Genomic DNA, 16,935 nt, shown 5'->3' with positions numbered 1-16,935 from the left:
AAGTAAGGTGGTTGTTTAGTGACTAGTCGACTTTCTTCAGGAGGCCAGTTCAATTACCTCACCTGTATACCTACTTTCGAGGCGAGAGCTGCGACGACAACCTCCTCCTGAATCATCACCATCATGAGAAAGCTCGAGACGACTGCCACCCTCTCCACTGAGCCTCTGCTACCTCACGCACCTCTGATCCGATCAAAAAATGGAACTACCACTCCCTCATTTAGTACCCTTGAATGCCTAGAATCGTCAACCCATTTGCAGAGATAGGCAATCAGTATCACCTAAACCCAGGCCCAGACACTCAGCTTCCACTCCCTGCGCCATCTTACGTTAAAACTAGACTCCCATATCTTCGCTGTGTTATGTAGATAAATATTAGACGGGAAGTTGAACACGGAACAAAGTAACAGCGCCGCAGAACAACACTACAACAAGGAACCCAAGACGACGACAATGGCAACAGCGGAGAGAGACTTATGTGACATAGAAACAAACAAACCCACGAGACACAAACCGAAAGGGAAATGCAGGAATGGAAACAGACAAGAAAAATGGGAGGAACAAGAGAGAATCATGATTAATCAAGCCTCCCAGATGGATAGATAAATGAACCCAAGGACCGACCCTCCGCTAACACGAGCAACGTTGAGCGGTAAACCACCATATTCGTCGCTGAAAACAACACCAAGAGAGCGAGTTGGAAGGGATAATAAAACCAGAACAGTGTTGCCGCGTGTAACGAACACGTTGGAAGCTGTTGTCTCCTCGATGCTGTCGCTTTCTTCGTCTCTTGTGTCCCATCTCTCAGGCGAAAAGGCCCCCCTCCGTGGCCAACCACGCAAGTCGGAGGAACGGGCGTCAGCCTTCCTGCGCAGTCGTCGTCCCCTGCTCGTTGCTCCATGCCCACTCACTCCGAAGCCCAAGCCTCCCACCACCTTTTCTTCCCAGCTTCCATTCTGTTCTCCCACAATGTCCGCACCCTCTCTTCCCCCCAACCATCTCCCCCCGCAAGACACCACTCAACGGGGCGACCAAAAGTCGTCGATCAGGGTCAAGCAAACGAGGCGAAACTTAACCCGGTGCCGTGTAATTAAAATACCGCTGTGCTGCGCTGTGCAATAATCTAGCCGCAAAGAGCTGTGTCATGATGGAATGCGAGAAAAACGCCGTGACACCGTCCAATGCCTGAACCTGAAACGCCAGCGGAATATGTAAAATCCTGGTCAAATACACACGACGCGATGCCGCCGCCGGCCCTGTATCGAAGGATGAAGAAGGAAAAGAGACGAGCCGAGGGGTGTACGTCGAGGCCAAATTTGTCTGCATCATTAGAAAAAGTGCGTATAGATCTTCGAGTTCTCGTGAACCTCCATCTCCTATCAAACAGTCAGCAACCTGAAACCAATATCATCTCCTTTATGCCGTGAAGTCACTTACCATCTTGAAGGTGTTCAGTTCCTCCTTGATCTGCTGAGCCAGCATCGGCGTCAGGCGATTGCACGTAGCAATCTCGCCGCGACGGTCGTACTCCTGGCTCGGCCACGTCTCAAAGAAGACAATACGCGGGCTGAATGTCGCGCTGCGCTTCGTCCCTTGGGGAGTTCCAGGCGAGCTCTTGTTAGAATCCTGGCGGAGTCTGAGAGCCGAAACAAAATAGTCTTCGCTGCCAATCGTAACCGTCCCGGCCCGTCTGTGTGCCTGCGACTCCTCGTTAGGGGTGCTGGGCGCGCTGGAGCTGGGAGAATCGGTGGAGGAGGGGACGCCGGGTGGATCAAATGCGGAGCCCTTAGTCTCCGAGGGCCTATGTGATGGGCTGGAAGAGCCACTGCGGTCTACGACAGACATGAGTTAGTGTGGTTCAGCGGCCCGGCCTTGGCGGAGGCACTTACTTTTCAGGATCCCCTTCCGAACAGCAGCCAAAACCTCGGCTCTCTCCTTCTCACCACCGACAAAGCTCTTCCGTGCCGCGGTGCTGTCGGTTGTTCCCGAACTCCCCAGGCGCTCAGGCTCAAGCGCTGGCACCTTCGCTGCGTCGATCGAGTTACGCTCTAGGCGAGGAAAGCCGGTACCGCCCCCTTGTGCCTTAGGATCGGGGTTCACGTTGATCCGCTCCCGCTCAGCCTCCACGGTGACCATAGAAACCTCAGCCTGGGTGGTTTCGGCGGGACCCGCCTCCGCGGCCGACGTGCCAACAATCGACTTGGGGCGGAAAAGACCAACAAGCGACCGGGTCCCCTTCTTCATGCCACGGCCCATCTTCCGAATCATAATCGAAGCTGAGGATGCAGTGGACGAGATGGAGAGATTATCTGTTGACCCGTGAAAGAAGCGTCCACCCGAGTAGATGTTGTTACCGATTCCAGCAGCCTCTTGTTGCTTAGCAATCCGAGCCTGCTCCTCGTCGTAGGCTTCGTCTGGTTTCCGGTCCTTGTGAAGCTTGCCGGTGCCACTGTCCGCGGTGTCGCTGTCATGCGCAGCCTTCCTAAGCTCGGCAGCGCTGCCAAACGAGAATGCACGGCGAAGCCGCGATGTCTTACTCTTAGGCTTGCCTCGCCTTTCGTTTATCTCCGTCAGCTGCCTGACAGCGGGGCTCCCGAAGCGAGGCGTGAACACCGCTTCCTGAGTCGCCGAGTCAGCGGCATCCGTGGCTTGACGGCTCTCTCCCTCCGATTCCATGGTCACCGGCGTCGCGCGCGGCAACGGGCTTGGAGACTGTTGGGGGTTCGAACCATCACTCGATGAGCTTCGTGGCGGGACATTAACGCTCCGGGAAGAACCCTGGACAACAACAGCTTCCTCAGAAGGAGGCATGGTGGGGTTGGCGGTGGGGTTAGGCGGATTGCCGCCGCGGTTGCCGGACTGCCTCGTCGGAAAGAAAGAGTGTCAGTTCGGACCAGGTACGGTGGGAAAGAGAGGGGGCACATATGATTGGACAATGCGTTTGTTGTGCATGGTGCGGGCGATGATGGGAGAAAGTCGGATTGCGGGGGTACTTACAGAAGAGGGGCGCACTTTTGCCCCAGCGCTTCGGCCGCTCCCAGTCTGCTCATCGTTACTGGTTTTGTCCGGGACCGTGTGATTTCCAATTTTGACAACCTTGCCATCCTTATCAGCGCTCCTTGGGCTCCTCGGTTCTGCCGGTTGCTTCAGGTTGTGCGGGGTCAGGTGGATGGGGAAACCGGGAGAATCCAACGTAGGCATACTGCGCCTGCGAACTCGTTTAACTCCCTCCGATGCTTGAGCAAATTCAATGTCATCAATAGCCGAATTAGACGACGAGCCAACAAAGCTGTTGGGCCTGTTCAACATGGCCGAATGCAAAGGTCGAAGATGGGAACCAGTTGTTGACGGGCTCGGCGCCCCGGCCGAATCGGTACGCAGGGCTGAGCGCCGGTACCTCTCGGGGGGGGAACGAATTGGTGCGGAGGGCGCAAGCGACGAGTGCGAGGATGTGCCATTGTTAGACTGCGGAGGGCGGAACGACGTTGCGGTCTTCTTGGTGCCAGGCACCGGCAGCGAAGAGTCATCGCGGGTACCAACGCCCAGGTGCATGCCCGGATTTGCGGTGCTGGGCAGGTTGGTCATCGACATGCTTGCTGGGTACCGGGAATGAGGCACAGCGGGTTGCAGGTAGTCGAGGCTCCGCATGGTCGGGACTGCGGGCGACGATGATGTTCGCTGGGTCCGGGATTGCTGCCATTGCGCTGTCTGATTTGAACTAGGAATGTTTCTGAAAGTATATTGTTGTTGGACAAGGCCGGAGCCGCCGCGATACACGACAGGCGCAGTGGCTGTGGTTGGCAGACCGTGGATGCTGTTCCTGTGCGAGCCTCCAGGTTTGAATTGTGTTGTCGACTGGACAGGGACCGACTGCAACATTCCCGAGGCTGATGATGGTCGTGTCTGGAGCACCGTGACTGTGCCCGATTGGGGGTAACCTTGTACAAGGGCGGCCATAATGGGAAATATGGACACTGCGACCGCGTCACAAACGCAGTCCCCGGATTCGAGGTGTGAGTTCTGCGAGCCGGTGCTCAAGGCGAGGAAGCAAAAGAATTAGGTAACTCGGAGTCGGTGGGAAGATCGCTCTGGCACAACATTAGCGGTTGCAGTCAACAAAAGTTGGGCACTCCAGTCAACATGGGCAAGGAATGATACTGGGAAGCCGTTTGCTAGAAGGATCGGGGCCAGCAGCTCGACCATATGGGTGGTAGGGCACGTCAAACAATACGTACCTGCCGAGTAGTAGAGAAGGATGCAGTATTAGGAAACCTTTCCACGATCGGTGGCACGGTAGAATAGAAGGACGCCTGCGGCCAGGAGGAGCAGATAGGTGGCTCGGTGTCGTCTCAAAAAAACTGTCCACTGTTACCGTGGGCGGCCTGTCGGTTTGAGACGCTGTCGGATGGCGGAAGCTGGAGGAGGGAGGATGTGCGGTGTCTATTACTGACACCTGCAGATTGGGCCGCTATTGGAGCCAGGACATCGGGCGGACGGTAAGGTGATGACTTCAGGGCAGAGGGAGCGAGTTGATTTTTTCTTCTCACTTAGGAACACCCAAGGTCGGCCGATTCCCGTCGCGTCGAGCTGGGAAGCGAATGTAGGAGGCAGGAGCGGGAATGAGCTGGCGGCAATAGGCAGGTAAAAGACGAGCGGAGTGGAGGGTGCGGTAACAAGGAAAATTCCAGGTCTGCTGGGAAATGGCCGATAGAGAATTGAAAGAAAGCGGCGTTCCTGGCGTTCCAAATAATCTGATTGAGACGAGGCACAGGACGAGGCACCGCGACGCTGTCCCGGAGGCAGGAGACACGTTTAGGGTTTGGTGACACCTGCAGAAGAGGGCCCGAAAAAACAAGGCCTTGTGAAGTGGGAGACCGGGACACAGGTGGTGAACTGACGGGACGAAAAGAAAGACTGAGCGATGGAGAGCCTACTTCGTAGGAGGTCGAGAGAAGGGCAAGATGGATCGCCAGAAATCGAAGAGACAGGGCACCGGCGGCGCACACCACGCCAGAGTAGCCCCTGGAACGAATCGGTACCTCTTGCCGAGAATCGCCTTGTGGGCCAAATTCCAAGACATCCTGCAACTCCACCCGGGGATGGCACTAGGATGGATGCGGCTAAGCGGTAATTACAGTTCAACAACGTACACTCCTCCGTTACTGTGTACTGTGTCGGCAACGGGACGGTATGGTAATAACGTTAACTTCAGGCAAAGTCGAAAGCAAGGCCGACTCCTTGCATTCCAAGCTGGATCGCATGGTCTTGCTAGAATCATATCTGCCTTGGGTGCTTAGTATATTCCGATCCGTTTGCATTACTGCATCGGCTGCCAGTTTTGATGTTTCATCTTGTCTTTCCATCCGAACAGGTCATCCCAGCCCCGGAAGCCATGTCCTGCCATTCGTGCGAGGGACCTCGCCCTGTGGACGAAGCTCTTCCGGATGTGTGGACGGAGGCCGAAAAAGCGGGTCTCATAATTAGCCAGCGCGTCGACTGACTCTGGCAGGCAATTAATGCATTGAGATTTTGAGTCGCGGTAGGTAACAGGGCGAGCAGGGTCAGTGAGGTGCTGAGTCTAGAGCCTGACGGGAAGTTCTGGCCACTCATTGTTTTCGGCTTGCCGACCCTCGTTCTTCTTGCATACGTTCCCAATCCACGCCAAACAGTCGAGGGCTCGCAGCAAATGATTTAATTTGAATCATCGCCGCGGGCAAAAGCCTCCCGCGAATTTCTCATCGCAGTTTCGATTCTACAGCGACCGTTTGCATCACGATTGTTCCTTTCTCGGCTGAGGCTGGCTTCTTAGAGCTGTTCTGGAATGGACCTTCGGAGCTTTGCGTACCTGTTCACCAAACGCGAAAGGTTCTCGACCGATCAGGTGAGTGAGACCTGAAAGACATCCCTGCTCGTTTCGGGTTGTCATTCTCTTTAACCCGCCAAGTGCCTGTTTCATCAACAGGCGTCTGTCTCTTTCCGTTTGTATCTTCCTGCCTCTTATTTCCCGCTACCCTGCATGACTCTCGGAATGTGGAGAGGACAGTGACCGTGTATTAGTGTCCTCATAGCCCTATGGCAGATTCCCTGCTGACCGTTCAATTCTCACCTCGATGGACCCAGCACTCTCTCAACGCAGCAGGGCATTATCATCGCTGCACGGAAAAGGAGGATACCACAGAATCCCCGCCAAGAGAAGCATGGCTGCAGCTCCTCTGCCCCAGCATCCAGCTTTACCGATTCGTTATGCTCCGACGCGTGCTGCAGCAGTCCAGCAGTGGCTGCCCGGGCCGTCGTGAGTGGTCTGGACATTGACTGGGCGCAATTACGAACGCAGCAATCCCCCTTCTTTTCCGTTCTCGAAAATCGGGTTATCGCACAGCAGCTCATGCAACCAAGCAGTTGCTAGGTTGCCCTACCAGACCGGGCCGGATCCGGTTTCTCACGCAGCAATCCAAACCAGGCAACCCGGCGCGGGGACGGCTTCATTGGTAGCGGGAAGGCCGTTTAATAAGTCATGCCTTGGCTGGTCGATACACAACAGCAACCCAAAAAATCTGCGTCTCCGTGGGGGAGTCGCGCCAAGCCAAGGCAAGCATGCTCGCCGGGGGACCGACTTATAACCATCTAGAAAGGCCTTCTGAATGTCCAATGGGGGCATGCCCCAAGTTCTCAACAACATTTCACAGTATGTGCGGAGGGGGCACGCTTGGTTTACGCATGGTCGAAGGTAAGGTGAGATCGACTCCGGCAGCGGAAGAGTATACTACTCCGTACAGCATTAGCTTAAAGACGCGGCTTACCCACGGTTACGTGTAAACCGTCATGTACACGTATACAGAAGGTAACTGGTGTAACCGCCCACCTCCTCCTGTCTGGATTAGAAACCCTTGACAACGGCGATCCGCCGAGCTTGATCAAGATCGGACCTGGCACATCAGCTTGGGCCGCAGAGGTACGTCAACATCCTACAAAGGGGAATGCGTGTTGATAGACGGCCCCTGAGAGGGGTAAACGGGGAAAGATCCTGCTCACAATGCACGTGTAACCCTCCCTCACCGCACACTTCCAAGTCTACACAACCCAGGCGGTTCTCAACAGGTTGAGATCCAGTTCAATTGGCAACAGAGACCGATTTACCGAGCTGGCAACGTGGCGGTCTGGACTGGGCATCCTGATGTATTGCCGGATCGGACGGGATGAGACACACTGACGTTTTCCAACATCATGGAACGCGAGCATGAGTCCGTCGCCAGCCGGAGACCTCCCGGTCTCCTTGTAAACTGTGGAGCTGGCCACCGCGAGTGTGGGAATACAAAAGCCATCAGCACATGCCCAATTGCCTGGGTCTCATCGTCGTACGACAGTCCCAAATGTGCTGCGTAAAAATGCCGATTCGTTGACTGGGTGCGGACAGTCCCGATCGCCCAGGCGGCCAGCCAGCCACCTTTTGCCTGCCATATGCGGTACGCAAGCAGATCCATCTCGGCGCATACGGACTGCCGCACACCGGGCTGTAGCTGCCGTCGGCCATTAGGGTACGTACAAGTACCCAAGTCGATTATTGATGGTTTAGGACAGGTGAGGTAGTCCGCCTGTTTGATCTCGGGCGTAGAACAAAAGTTTCAAAAGAAAAAAAAGTGTAACGGCAGCCAATGCTTGTTTTCGTTCTCTGTCGCCCTTGCTGCGGCCGGCCTCCCGTTTCCGTCGGCATGCAGTCGAGGAACGGGGGTTGTATCCAGGGCATTCCATTCCGGAGCGCTTGAGTGGGACGGCGCCGTGCTTAAGGCGGTGGACACCATGCGAAACACACCGAGAAACCACCACAACTGATTCGGCAGGGAGGCGCGCCTCATGTGTAGTCTGCACGTCGCTGTAGAGTAGTTAGTGGAAGCCAGCTGTTCCCGACTCCCCATTCGCGGACAGGGGAGGAAAGGGAGGGGGGAGGGGGCGTCGATGCAGTCCATCGGCCGTGTAAGTAGCTGGAGCGGGCTCTGAGAGGTTAGTTTCCTGGCCGTCGTCGTCAGCATGGGCCGTTGCCGGAGAATACGAGTGTGGTGTTGAGTAGGTAATGTGTTGCCTCGTTCCAGGGAATGGAAAGGACTCGGGACACCGAGAGGCACTGGGTCCTTTTGACGGAGATTCGCAGCTTTTGTTTGTTCCCGGTGTCGGGCTAAGTGATGGCTAAGTTACAGTACAACTGAATTACGCCAAACCTCCTAGCCAAAGTAACTTTGCTTACTAATCCGTACGCCGATACAATATCCTTATAGACAACTAGATCGCCCCACACTTCTGGTGTTTCAGGCGCAAGTGGGGTGGGCCTACTACACGCCAAGCCCGGGATACTTCTCACGTATCTGTATCCGTACTGTACCTACGCTGAAGAGTGAGATTGTTGGTTTCTTTCTGTGAACATTTCCCAGCCTAGGGACCACGTAGTCCCTTGAACCATGTTGGCAACCATCTTGTGTGCCGTCAACCCAACCCAAAAACGGTTCTTGTTACTTTCGCCGATATGTGGATGGGAAAGCACCTACGAGATGGCCGCAGGCCAACCTGGAAGGCTTGCGGTTTGTTTGTCCTGAACTTTAGCCCTGTCTTTCAGCTGGACTCAGCCCCGAATGCTCTTTGAATTGGCGCCAAGATATGAAGGAAACTCGAACAGCCCGCAAGGATGAAGGGCTCGTCATTTCCCCTGGTGGCCTTTACTAGAAGTGCTATATAACATGTGATGTTTACATATATTCAGTACCTTAATTTGGATCGTGCAGCGGGGCTATAACCAAAGGCCCATTGCTTCTTGCTTGCTTAAGCAGTTGGTTGTGTCTGGTGAACGAAGTAATGGTGGATTCAACAGGTAGTAGTGTCGTGTTCCTGTTGTCAACCCTTTTTTTGGCCACTACCCGGACGGCTTTGTCCTAGATCATGGTGTTCAATGTCGTCGCCTTGTCAACGCATATGGCGAGGCTCGACAGGGCCGTTTGGAGTTTGCTTCTGCCCTTCGGTTCCAACAAATAACAATCATTGTCCGGCCGGCACGCCATTTGTTTCGCTCGCCGAGGGACATACGACCTACGCATGAAAAAGATGAAAGAGGAACATCACAACATCCGGTATGTCTGAGACAGGGAGCTTCGTCCGGCAAAAGGTATGATGCCTAATACAGGAATCGAACCTGTGATCTTTGCATGTCGTCGAGGCGACCCTGATGGGGGTCCGTACAAGTGCAACGCATTAGCCACTATGCTAATCAGGCATGTTTTGCTGATCAGCTCTGCAGCGGCGTACTACAGAACCTGTGAAAGTTGGTTTGTGGATGGGTCTGCGGAGTTCCTGGGCTTTGCGTGGGTTTCTACCCGGCAGGTAGAGAGTCATGGTGTTGTAGTGTAGGGCATCAGTCAGTTGCCGGCAATGCAAGTATGGTGGGAGAGATGTGGTGCGCTGAAAAGGAGTAGCGAAGTTTGTGTATCCGTGGTTGCCTCGACCGGTATCTCCTCGATGCGCGGCTCCAAGACATCTATGTGTCACATTGGGATGTGATTGAAACGGCAGTAGCTAGAGTGCACAGCGTGATATGTGCGGTAGTGCATGACTATGCGCTAGGAATCCCATTCTTTAACCCGTTGCAGGAACTCGAGCCAGGACTCCGAACCTCCTATAACCAAAACACCGATCACCATGCCTCGCTTCTACCGTTGGCGACCTATGGATCATAACCAGACGAGTAAGCCAAACTCCAAAAACAATGCTTTCCCGTAACAATACAAGACCTCCCTCAATGACTGACAAGCGCATTGCTGATCCCCAGCAGTGTCATTCCCAAAAACGCAAAAAAAATGCTCAGGTTCCTGTTGTGGTTCAGACTCAAACTCTCGACAAACAGCTGCAGCGCCACGCTGACCATGATACCCGCAGTGACGGCGAAGAGGCACGCGTACGCGGTGCTGTCGATGACGACGTTGGACCGCCGGGCCAGCTTGAACCAGGCGACGGCGACGGCGGCGCCGAGCGGCTGGCTGAGCCCGCCGAGCAGCGAGGACCAGAGGATGGCCTTGACGCGGCTGCCGAGCGCCATGTAGAGCGGCAGGGCCATGGCGAAGCCCTCGGCGATGTTGTGCACAAAGAGCGCCATGAAGACGTTGAACCCCAGCAAGGGGTTGGCATGGTTTGTCGCGTACGTGATGAAGCCCTCGGGGAACTTGTGCAGGGCTATCGCAATGACGGTTTGCAGCCCGATCGAGAGGAAGGCGTTGGTGGGCACGTGGTGATGGTGTTGGGCTTCGCAGTCTTCGGCGCACTCGGAGTCGCTGTCGTGGGCATGAGTGTGAGCGTGCCCGTGGTGGCGGGAGTGTTCGTCGTGATCGTGGGAGTGGGTGCGCATGATGCCATATCGCGAAGGCAAGATGGGGCCGTCGCATGATTCTTCGCAGCCGTCGGTTGGGGGCGTCGGTACTGAGCCATTCAGAATGCGCGCGGTGGCGGCTCGCGAAATGGCAGAGCGGGAGCCGAGGTGCTTGAAGCACTCTTGCCCGCAGGGGTCGGTGTAGCCGTAGCAGGGCCCGTCCTCGTCACAGTTCGCCTTGGTGTCTTTGAAAAAGGACAAGACCCTGCTCCTAACGTGCGCCGAAGGTCGCCTGGCCGGGGCGGAAGCTCGACGTTGACTGCCGTGGAAGTGAGTGACGGCCTCGGCTGCTGGCTCGCGGTCGCCAGAGTATAGTTCGGTATGTACGTGGCCGTTCCGCGGGACTTCTGTGGAAATCAGGGGCGTGGATTCGGTGATGCTGTTCTGTAGCTCGACCATATGCGGGCGGTCGACGACGGCCGGGGGTGAAGCAGTCCTCGACCGAGAACGGCTGCCCTTGCTGGCCCACGATGGACCATGGCCGTCGGGGTGGCCCTGTTCGTCATCATGGATGTTGTCATGGGTATGATCACAGTCGACGACATGCGAGGGCATGTACTGATGCAAAACGCGCGAGATAATCTGGATGCCAAAGAAGCCGCCAACAAAGCAGCCCATCATCAGGAAGCCGGCAGTGTGCTCATCCCACCCGTCCTTGGCCAGATAGCGCATAGCCGACGGCAACATGCTGTAGAGGGCCGAAAACAACTGCGCGGGTCAGTACCAGGTCGCAAGGCACAGGGAACTAGGAACAATTCACGAACCATGACGCCGAAGCTCAAGCTAAGGGAGGAGGCAAGAAACGAGTTGCTCTCCTGGATGCGAAAGTTACGCTTGCCAGGTAGAAGGCGGATGGGGATGTCCACACAAACCACTGTGGCGCCGAGGATACATGCGAGGCCGCTGAAGCCGCACATGATCCAACCCCGCGCGTCGTTATCCATGGCGCCGGTGTTGATGGCGCCTGGCCTCGAGGCGCTGTTGTCTGCTTGGCGTGTGAAGACGTCGGCCCCTGGCCTGGTTAACTTTAGGTACTGGAGTCGGTATGGGAGGCGCAGAGTGGCCGGCCGATATTGCTGTCCGGGTTGTCAATCCGTTGGTGTGGATTAGGGTTGAATAAAAGGAGCAACGAATCGAACAAAATTCCAAAGAGTAGACAAAGTCATTGGTGGCGAGGCGACGAGTCACCTTAAGGTAGGGTAGCTGAAAAGGTAAGTGTGATCCCGCGTGAGAACCTCGATGGCGCTGTGGTTGCTGCAAAAAGGAACCTTGCAGGTGACCCAAGGACAGGACCTTTTCAACGGCCAGGGTTCTCTCGCCTGGAGAATGGGCCAACACTGAGTTCTAACAGTTGTAACACCTGGCTCTGGGCCTACAACCGGTCAGAGTTGACTAGGTATTTATTGACTGCGTGTTTCGTCATCGAACAACCGGAACCATGAACGGTGATAGAGCTCGCGGTAAAATGCAGCCGTTGATGGCATCACCACTCCCGACTCCGAGTGTAACCCCCGCGCAGGCGGCGGCAGGGGTTCACCGCCCCATCATTGCAAATCAGCGCGGGCTCACTCGCTTGTGGGCAGGGCCGTTTGTTACGACGGGCACCTTGAGGGCTGGTAATTTTACGGGTGGCTCAGTCAGCGCAGCCGCAGACTGACAGGCGGCCCGGAGACCAGCGATTGAGATGCTTCGTAAATATTACATTCCGATTTTCCCGGCAAGTAGCTATCTTGAGGTGTATAGGTAGTTAGAGTCACAGACTGTTGCTTTTCAATGTGTTGGATACTTTTAGTGGCTTTATGCTTCCAGGTGCCTTGTTATCTTACACGGCGTATTACCCTGAGTGGAGTCCTGCACCGGCAAAGTGCCCTGCAGGGTTCCTCGTCTCCAGCAAAATTTCTAGGGGAAGGCTGAAGAGGAAACTCAACACCACGGCTTCAGCCGCGTCGCGAACACCAAGTCACCATTCTGCGGCAGCTAGTCGGTGGGGTTGGGAAGCATCAGAACATAACACAAACTCGTTGAGGAGGAGATACCAAAAATGTCGAAAGCCACCCTCGCCGTCATCGCGGCCGTCAGCGCCGGCGCCGGGGCAGCAGCCACGGCAGCCGTGTACTCGATGCGCTCCGACAAGAAACCCGCCGTGACAACAACCACAACAACCGTCAGCACAACATCCTCCGCCTCTTCTGTCCCCGCCCCGGTCCCCGCCTCCCAAGTCTTCAGCAGCAGCCCAACCATTACCACAACCACCACCCCGGTCCCCACCCCAAGCACCTCCCCCACCGCCCCCGTCAACCCGGCCGGCCTCTTCGAATACGGCTTCCCCGGCCCCGTGGCCGACCTCGCCTCGCGCCAAGCCCTGATCTCCTCCTATGACCGGCGCACGCGCAACCCGCACTGGGTAGCCGAGCACATCACGCCGGCGTCGCTCGCGCAGCGCGGCGGTGACCGCAAGAACAGCGCCTTCCTCGAGGACCCGCTGATCCCAGACAAGTTCCAGGCCAAGCTGGCCGACTACTTCCGCTCGGGCTACGACCGCGGCCACCAGGTGCCCGCGGCCGACTGCAAGTGGTCGCAGACGGCCATGGACGAGACGTTTTACCTGTCCAACATGTGCCCACAGGTCGGCGAAGGCTTCAACCGCGACTACTGGGCGCACTTTGAGGATTTCTGCCGACGGCTGACCACGCGGTATCCGAGCGTGCGGGTCGTCACCGGCCCGCTGTACCTGCCCAAGCGCGATCCGGCGGACGGCAAGTGGTATGTCAAGTACGAGGTGATCGGCAGCTCTGCGCCCAGCGTGGCGGTTCCGACGCACTTCTACAAGGTCATTTATGCGGAAGAGGGGACGGCGCCGGGCGGGAAGGTGGCGCTGGGCGCGTTTGTGCTGCCGAATGCCGTGATTCCCAACGACAAGCCGCTAAGTGATTTCGAGGTCCCGCTCGAGGCGGTCGAGCGGGCGAGCGGGCTTGAATTCGCGGCCAAGCTGCCCGTCGCGAGGCGGAAGAGGCTCTGTGCCGAGACGAACTGCTCGATTGTGGTCAAGGAGTATGTGGAGAGGCAGAAGGCGTTTGCGAAGAAGTGAATGGGCGTTAATTTAGAGCAAGCTTTTGAGGTATTTTGACGAGTGCACATAGCAGAGCACGAGATGTATCATATTTTACCTTAGATGATTGTACAATATTATCCGAAGCCAGAAGCAACATCAGCGCTGCGGCTTCTGGCTGGACACCTCTATCCCGCTGTCAACGGATCGCAACCCCCTTGTTCTCTTCTCTCTTCATTTTTCTCTCCATTTCCGCCACCACCTTCCCCACTATACTCACACTGCTGCTCATTCCATTGTCCACAATCTGCAACAGGTCCCCATTCATTCATCCACCCCAATCAGATCCGGCTCTTATCTCGCCCTGGTATATTTCCCCATATTCTGTTCCATCTTCAAACTCTCCTCCTGACTCGGCAACGGCGCCCTCCTTCTCCCACTACCACCACCAGCATCACCCCCGCGTTGCTGCATCTGCTGCTCCTCCCCATGCCCACCGCCGCCACCCCCCACAGCCGCAGCCGCGGCGGCGGCAGCTGCAGCTGCAGCAATATGAGCCGGCGGCGGTGGCGGCGGTGGAAACCCACCGGGCAGGTGCGCAAACCCCGGCGGTGGTATCAAACCCGGCGGTGGTATCAAACCCGGCGGTAACATTCCCGCCGGCGGAGGAGGCGGCGGCACAATGCCGTGCTTCTTCATCATCTCGGCGATAGCAGCGAAATCGGGCGGGTTGTTGGAATCCACCACACCCGCCGCGGCCAGGTGCGGAAGGGGAACAGGAGGAGGAGGTGGGATACCTCTTGGCAAGCCGGGCAGCGGGAAGGGAAGCTGTGGCAGTGCTTGGCCGGCGCTGCCGACGCCCGGGATGAGGCCCGGAGGCGGAGGGGGAGGGGGAACGAGTCCTGGGAGGGTCGGGAGAAGTGGTTGTTGTTGTGAGAAGCCGGGGATGCCGAGACCGGGTACAGCACCAGGCTGCTTGAGGGGCATTTTCTGGTCGACCAAACCGTCCATCTCGTCTTCGAGTTCCTGCTCCTCCTCGACCTGCCGCATGTGCCGGTGGCCGCGCCGGTCCCAGGTGCCCTGGGCCTCGGCGGCGGCCTCGCCGATGTGGTAGCGGTCGTTGAAGTTGTCGGCTTCGCCGGGGCGGGCGCGCGCCCAGAACCGCGTGATGCGGTCGTTGGAGCCCGAGGCGAGGATGTGCCCGAGCGGGTGCCAGTCGAGGGACCAGATGGCAAAGTCGTGGGCATAGGGGACTTTGTGAGCAGGGTAGATGGTTTGGGCCGGGGTGGAGGCCGGGTCGGCGCTGTCGTAGGGGGCGATGGAAGTGGAGTGGCCGGGCGGGGTGTTGGGTTCGTCGAGGAGGTAATGGAAGAGGGAGCCTTCGGAGCCGCCCGTGCTGAGGAAATTGGAGTGGACGGGATGCCAGGTCAGGGTCGAGATGTCCTTCTCGTGGCCGCGGAGAAGACAGATATCTCGCATCATGCGGAGGTCGAATACGCGGGCGGTTTGGTCCCGGGCGGATGTCGCCAGGCACTGCCCGCGGACTCTCTCGAAAAGAGTCTTTGTTATTGTGTTCTTGTGACCGTGGAGGGTGGTCAGACACCGGCCCGTCCTCGGGTCCCAAAGCTTGACGAGATGGTCTTTGGAGCCCGAGACGATGAGGCCCTTTGTAGGGTGCCAATCGCAGCTCTTCGCGTCCCAGCCGTGCCCCGTTAGCGTCGACTCGGCTGCTCCGGCGGCAAAGTCGAATATCCTCAGAGTCGAGTCGTCGGAAGCTGTGACGAACTTGATGTCGGTGGGGCTAAAAGCCAAATCCCGGATCGGGTCCGTGTGGCCGCGGATGCTTTCGACGTTGTTGAAGTTGGGTTGCCAGTATTTGATGATGCCATCGTGGTCGGCAGACACCAACCAATCGTCGCTGTGGGAGTAGGCCAAGGCACGAATAGCCGAGTCATGCGCTTGCATGATGGTTTCGAAGTTGAACCCTGTGCCGTTCCACAGGGTAAACTCGCCGCTGCTAGAGGCCGTCAACAACCTTCTACCTTCTGGCGTCCAGCGCACCACGTTGATCGGATGTTTAATCTTGTTGAGAGACGAGTGCAAGTGGCGCGAAGGCACCGAATCGGCTGGGCTCGTCACCCTGGCATGGGGAGGAAGCATCTGTAACAACTCGTGAGTAGCCATTCGAAAGAAGGGATGAGTGGACTCACATCAACTATGTAGCTATTGCTGGGCCGCTCAGTCTCTCCGCAGTAGGACCCCTTCCAGCGCGGTTGGCGATGGCGCACCCAGTGGACGATGGTGGCACCATAGTCGGTAACAGGACCTTCATTGGGTGATGTTAGCTTTGTCTTTGGAAACGCCGGACTGCATAGTAGCCAGTCTACTGGAGACGGAGCCTCCATCTCGGTGTAGCCGAGGAGGAGATGACGAAAAATCGGTGATGGGGACAGTTGTTGGAAAGCCGATAGGCCCAGAGAAACCGCACAATGCGGATGTAATGCGTCCAGGCGCGATATGGGCGACTTGTCACGACTATGGCTGTCGGTGCGTGCCGTGGCTCTCATAAGACACTAGCAAAATGGATTGATGCGACTTGGCCATGCAGCGTTGAGTCGGCCAAAGCATGAGATCGCTGCCAGTGAACTTACGTCTGCCTCTAGCTCTCGGCGGAGGGCCATCATGGCCTCCACCTCCAGTGCCTACCCCAGCGCCATATCCAAGACCCTTCTCGGGGTGATCGCGCGGTTCGTAGGCCATGGTGAAGAAGCGATCGATATTGGAAATTTTGCGATTTGCGCACTTCACATCGGTTGCATATGAGGGTGCAGCACCCAGATCGATTTCGTTAACAATGATTCATGCCATGCGGGTGATGAAGATGGAGCCGGATTTGCAAAAAATATCGACGAGAGCGTCCGATTTTGTGCTGCTACTCTTGCTGATGTATGAGTTGATGGCCTGAGCGACCCCAGCGTGAACCCTTTTGGTACTTGACGCGTCTTGTCCATCATGAGTTGACAGCCTCTTGAATGAAGCTGTGGTCCGTGCGCCAGTGTCCGCAGCTTGGAACTGCCAAGCGTGACCTTCCAACTGCGACTCTCCTCCCGGACAACTTGAAGCTTGAACTGTCTAACAACAACAGAGTCAGTGCCATTGCAGGGGATCTAAATGTCGATTGACGAAAACCATAATATTCAGGCGACTTTTATCTAAAACATACTGTTGAGCTAGTCTCTTTCTGTACTTGTATGTACTCATGACTTGCAAAGAGAAGTTCGGACCCAGTATACCAACGGAGCATGCGGAGTACATGGTATTCAGCCACGAATAGTAATAATAGTATCTAGATCCTGTCAACCATCGCTATGGAAAGCGGCTGAGTACAACCATGGCAATCATGTTAGAGAATGCTTTGAAATGGCAACACACCTCAAGGCCTATTGTTCGTCAACACTCACAAGTGGCTCGTCCTTCCGGTACC

At 56.4% G+C, this 16,935-nt stretch overlaps 4 protein-coding genes and 1 non-coding gene across 5 annotated transcripts; 1 reads left to right on the top strand and 4 right to left on the bottom strand.

Annotated features, from left to right (window-relative positions):
- Positions 1-1,225: 1,225 nt before the first annotated feature.
- N657DRAFT_436431 (uncharacterized protein) lies at positions 1,226-4,325 on the bottom strand. Its single transcript, XM_062787363.1, has 5 exons — positions 4,236-4,325; positions 2,998-4,088; positions 1,890-2,859; positions 1,438-1,832; positions 1,226-1,376 (listed from the first exon to the last, which is right to left on the bottom strand). The coding sequence occupies exons 2-5, from the start codon at positions 3,955-3,957 to the stop codon at positions 1,329-1,331; spliced, it is 2,373 nt and encodes a 790-aa protein (XP_062647743.1). The 5' UTR covers positions 3,958-4,088; positions 4,236-4,325; the 3' UTR covers positions 1,226-1,328.
- A 4,829-nt stretch (positions 4,326-9,154) lies between these two features.
- On the bottom strand, positions 9,155-9,256 carry N657DRAFT_t84. The gene has a single exon. It is a non-coding gene; the product is annotated as a tRNA-Thr (tRNA).
- Positions 9,257-9,775: 519 nt separating this feature from the next.
- On the bottom strand, positions 9,776-11,346 carry N657DRAFT_681077 (Zinc/iron permease; the record flags this gene model as incomplete). The annotated part of the gene is made up of 2 exons (XM_062796347.1): positions 9,776-11,110; positions 11,167-11,346. 2 exons carry the CDS (start codon positions 11,344-11,346, stop codon positions 9,776-9,778), a joined length of 1,515 nt encoding a protein of 504 aa, XP_062647742.1.
- Positions 11,347-12,137: 791 nt separating this feature from the next.
- On the top strand, positions 12,138-13,643 carry N657DRAFT_645585 (uncharacterized protein). Its single transcript, XM_062792971.1, has one exon. It carries the CDS (start codon positions 12,444-12,446, stop codon positions 13,488-13,490), a length of 1,047 nt encoding a protein of 348 aa, XP_062647741.1. The 5' UTR covers positions 12,138-12,443; the 3' UTR covers positions 13,491-13,643.
- N657DRAFT_645584 (WD40 repeat-like protein) lies at positions 13,544-16,468 on the bottom strand. Its single transcript, XM_062792970.1, has 3 exons — positions 16,103-16,468; positions 15,662-15,777; positions 13,544-15,611 (listed from the first exon to the last, which is right to left on the bottom strand). The coding sequence occupies exons 1-3, from the start codon at positions 16,209-16,211 to the stop codon at positions 13,806-13,808; spliced, it is 2,031 nt and encodes a 676-aa protein (XP_062647740.1). The 5' UTR covers positions 16,212-16,468; the 3' UTR covers positions 13,544-13,805.
- Positions 16,469-16,935: the final 467 nt, after the last annotated feature.

This window comes from Parathielavia appendiculata (assembly GCF_033297405.1).
Source record: "Parathielavia appendiculata strain CBS 731.68 unplaced genomic scaffold N657scaffold_6, whole genome shotgun sequence".
Lineage (NCBI taxonomy): Eukaryota > Fungi > Ascomycota > Sordariomycetes > Sordariales > Chaetomiaceae > Parathielavia > Parathielavia appendiculata.
The sequence above is the reverse complement of the archived record's forward strand: the minus strand, read 5'-3'. Positions and strand labels throughout refer to the sequence as shown.

What these genes read in the sequence shown, in the direction of transcription:
- N657DRAFT_645585 (XM_062792971.1), top strand. Translation starts at nt 12,444, where the DNA reads ATGTCGAAAGCCACCCTCGCCGTCATCGCGGCCGTCAGCGCCGGCGCC.
- N657DRAFT_645584 (XM_062792970.1), bottom strand. Translation starts at nt 16,211, where the DNA reads ATGGCCTACGAACCGCGCGATCACCCCGAGAAGGGTCTTGGATATGGC. An exon ending in GCCGAGAGCTAGAGGCAGAC is followed by an intron (nt 15,778 to 16,102) that starts GTAAGTTCACTG and finishes CACCCAATGAAG; the next exon opens with GTCCTGTTACCGACTATGGT. An exon ending in GCAATAGCTACATAGTTGAT is followed by an intron (nt 15,612 to 15,661) that starts GTGAGTCCACTC and finishes GAGTTGTTACAG; the next exon opens with ATGCTTCCTCCCCATGCCAG.
- N657DRAFT_436431 (XM_062787363.1), bottom strand. Translation starts at nt 3,957, where the DNA reads ATGGCCGCCCTTGTACAAGGTTACCCCCAATCGGGCACAGTCACGGTG. An exon ending in CAAAAGTGCGCCCCTCTTCT is followed by an intron (nt 2,860 to 2,997) that starts GTAAGTACCCCC and finishes CCGACGAGGCAG; the next exon opens with TCCGGCAACCGCGGCGGCAA. An exon ending in AACTGAACACCTTCAAGATG is followed by an intron (nt 1,377 to 1,437) that starts GTAAGTGACTTC and finishes ACTGTTTGATAG; the next exon opens with GAGATGGAGGTTCACGAGAA.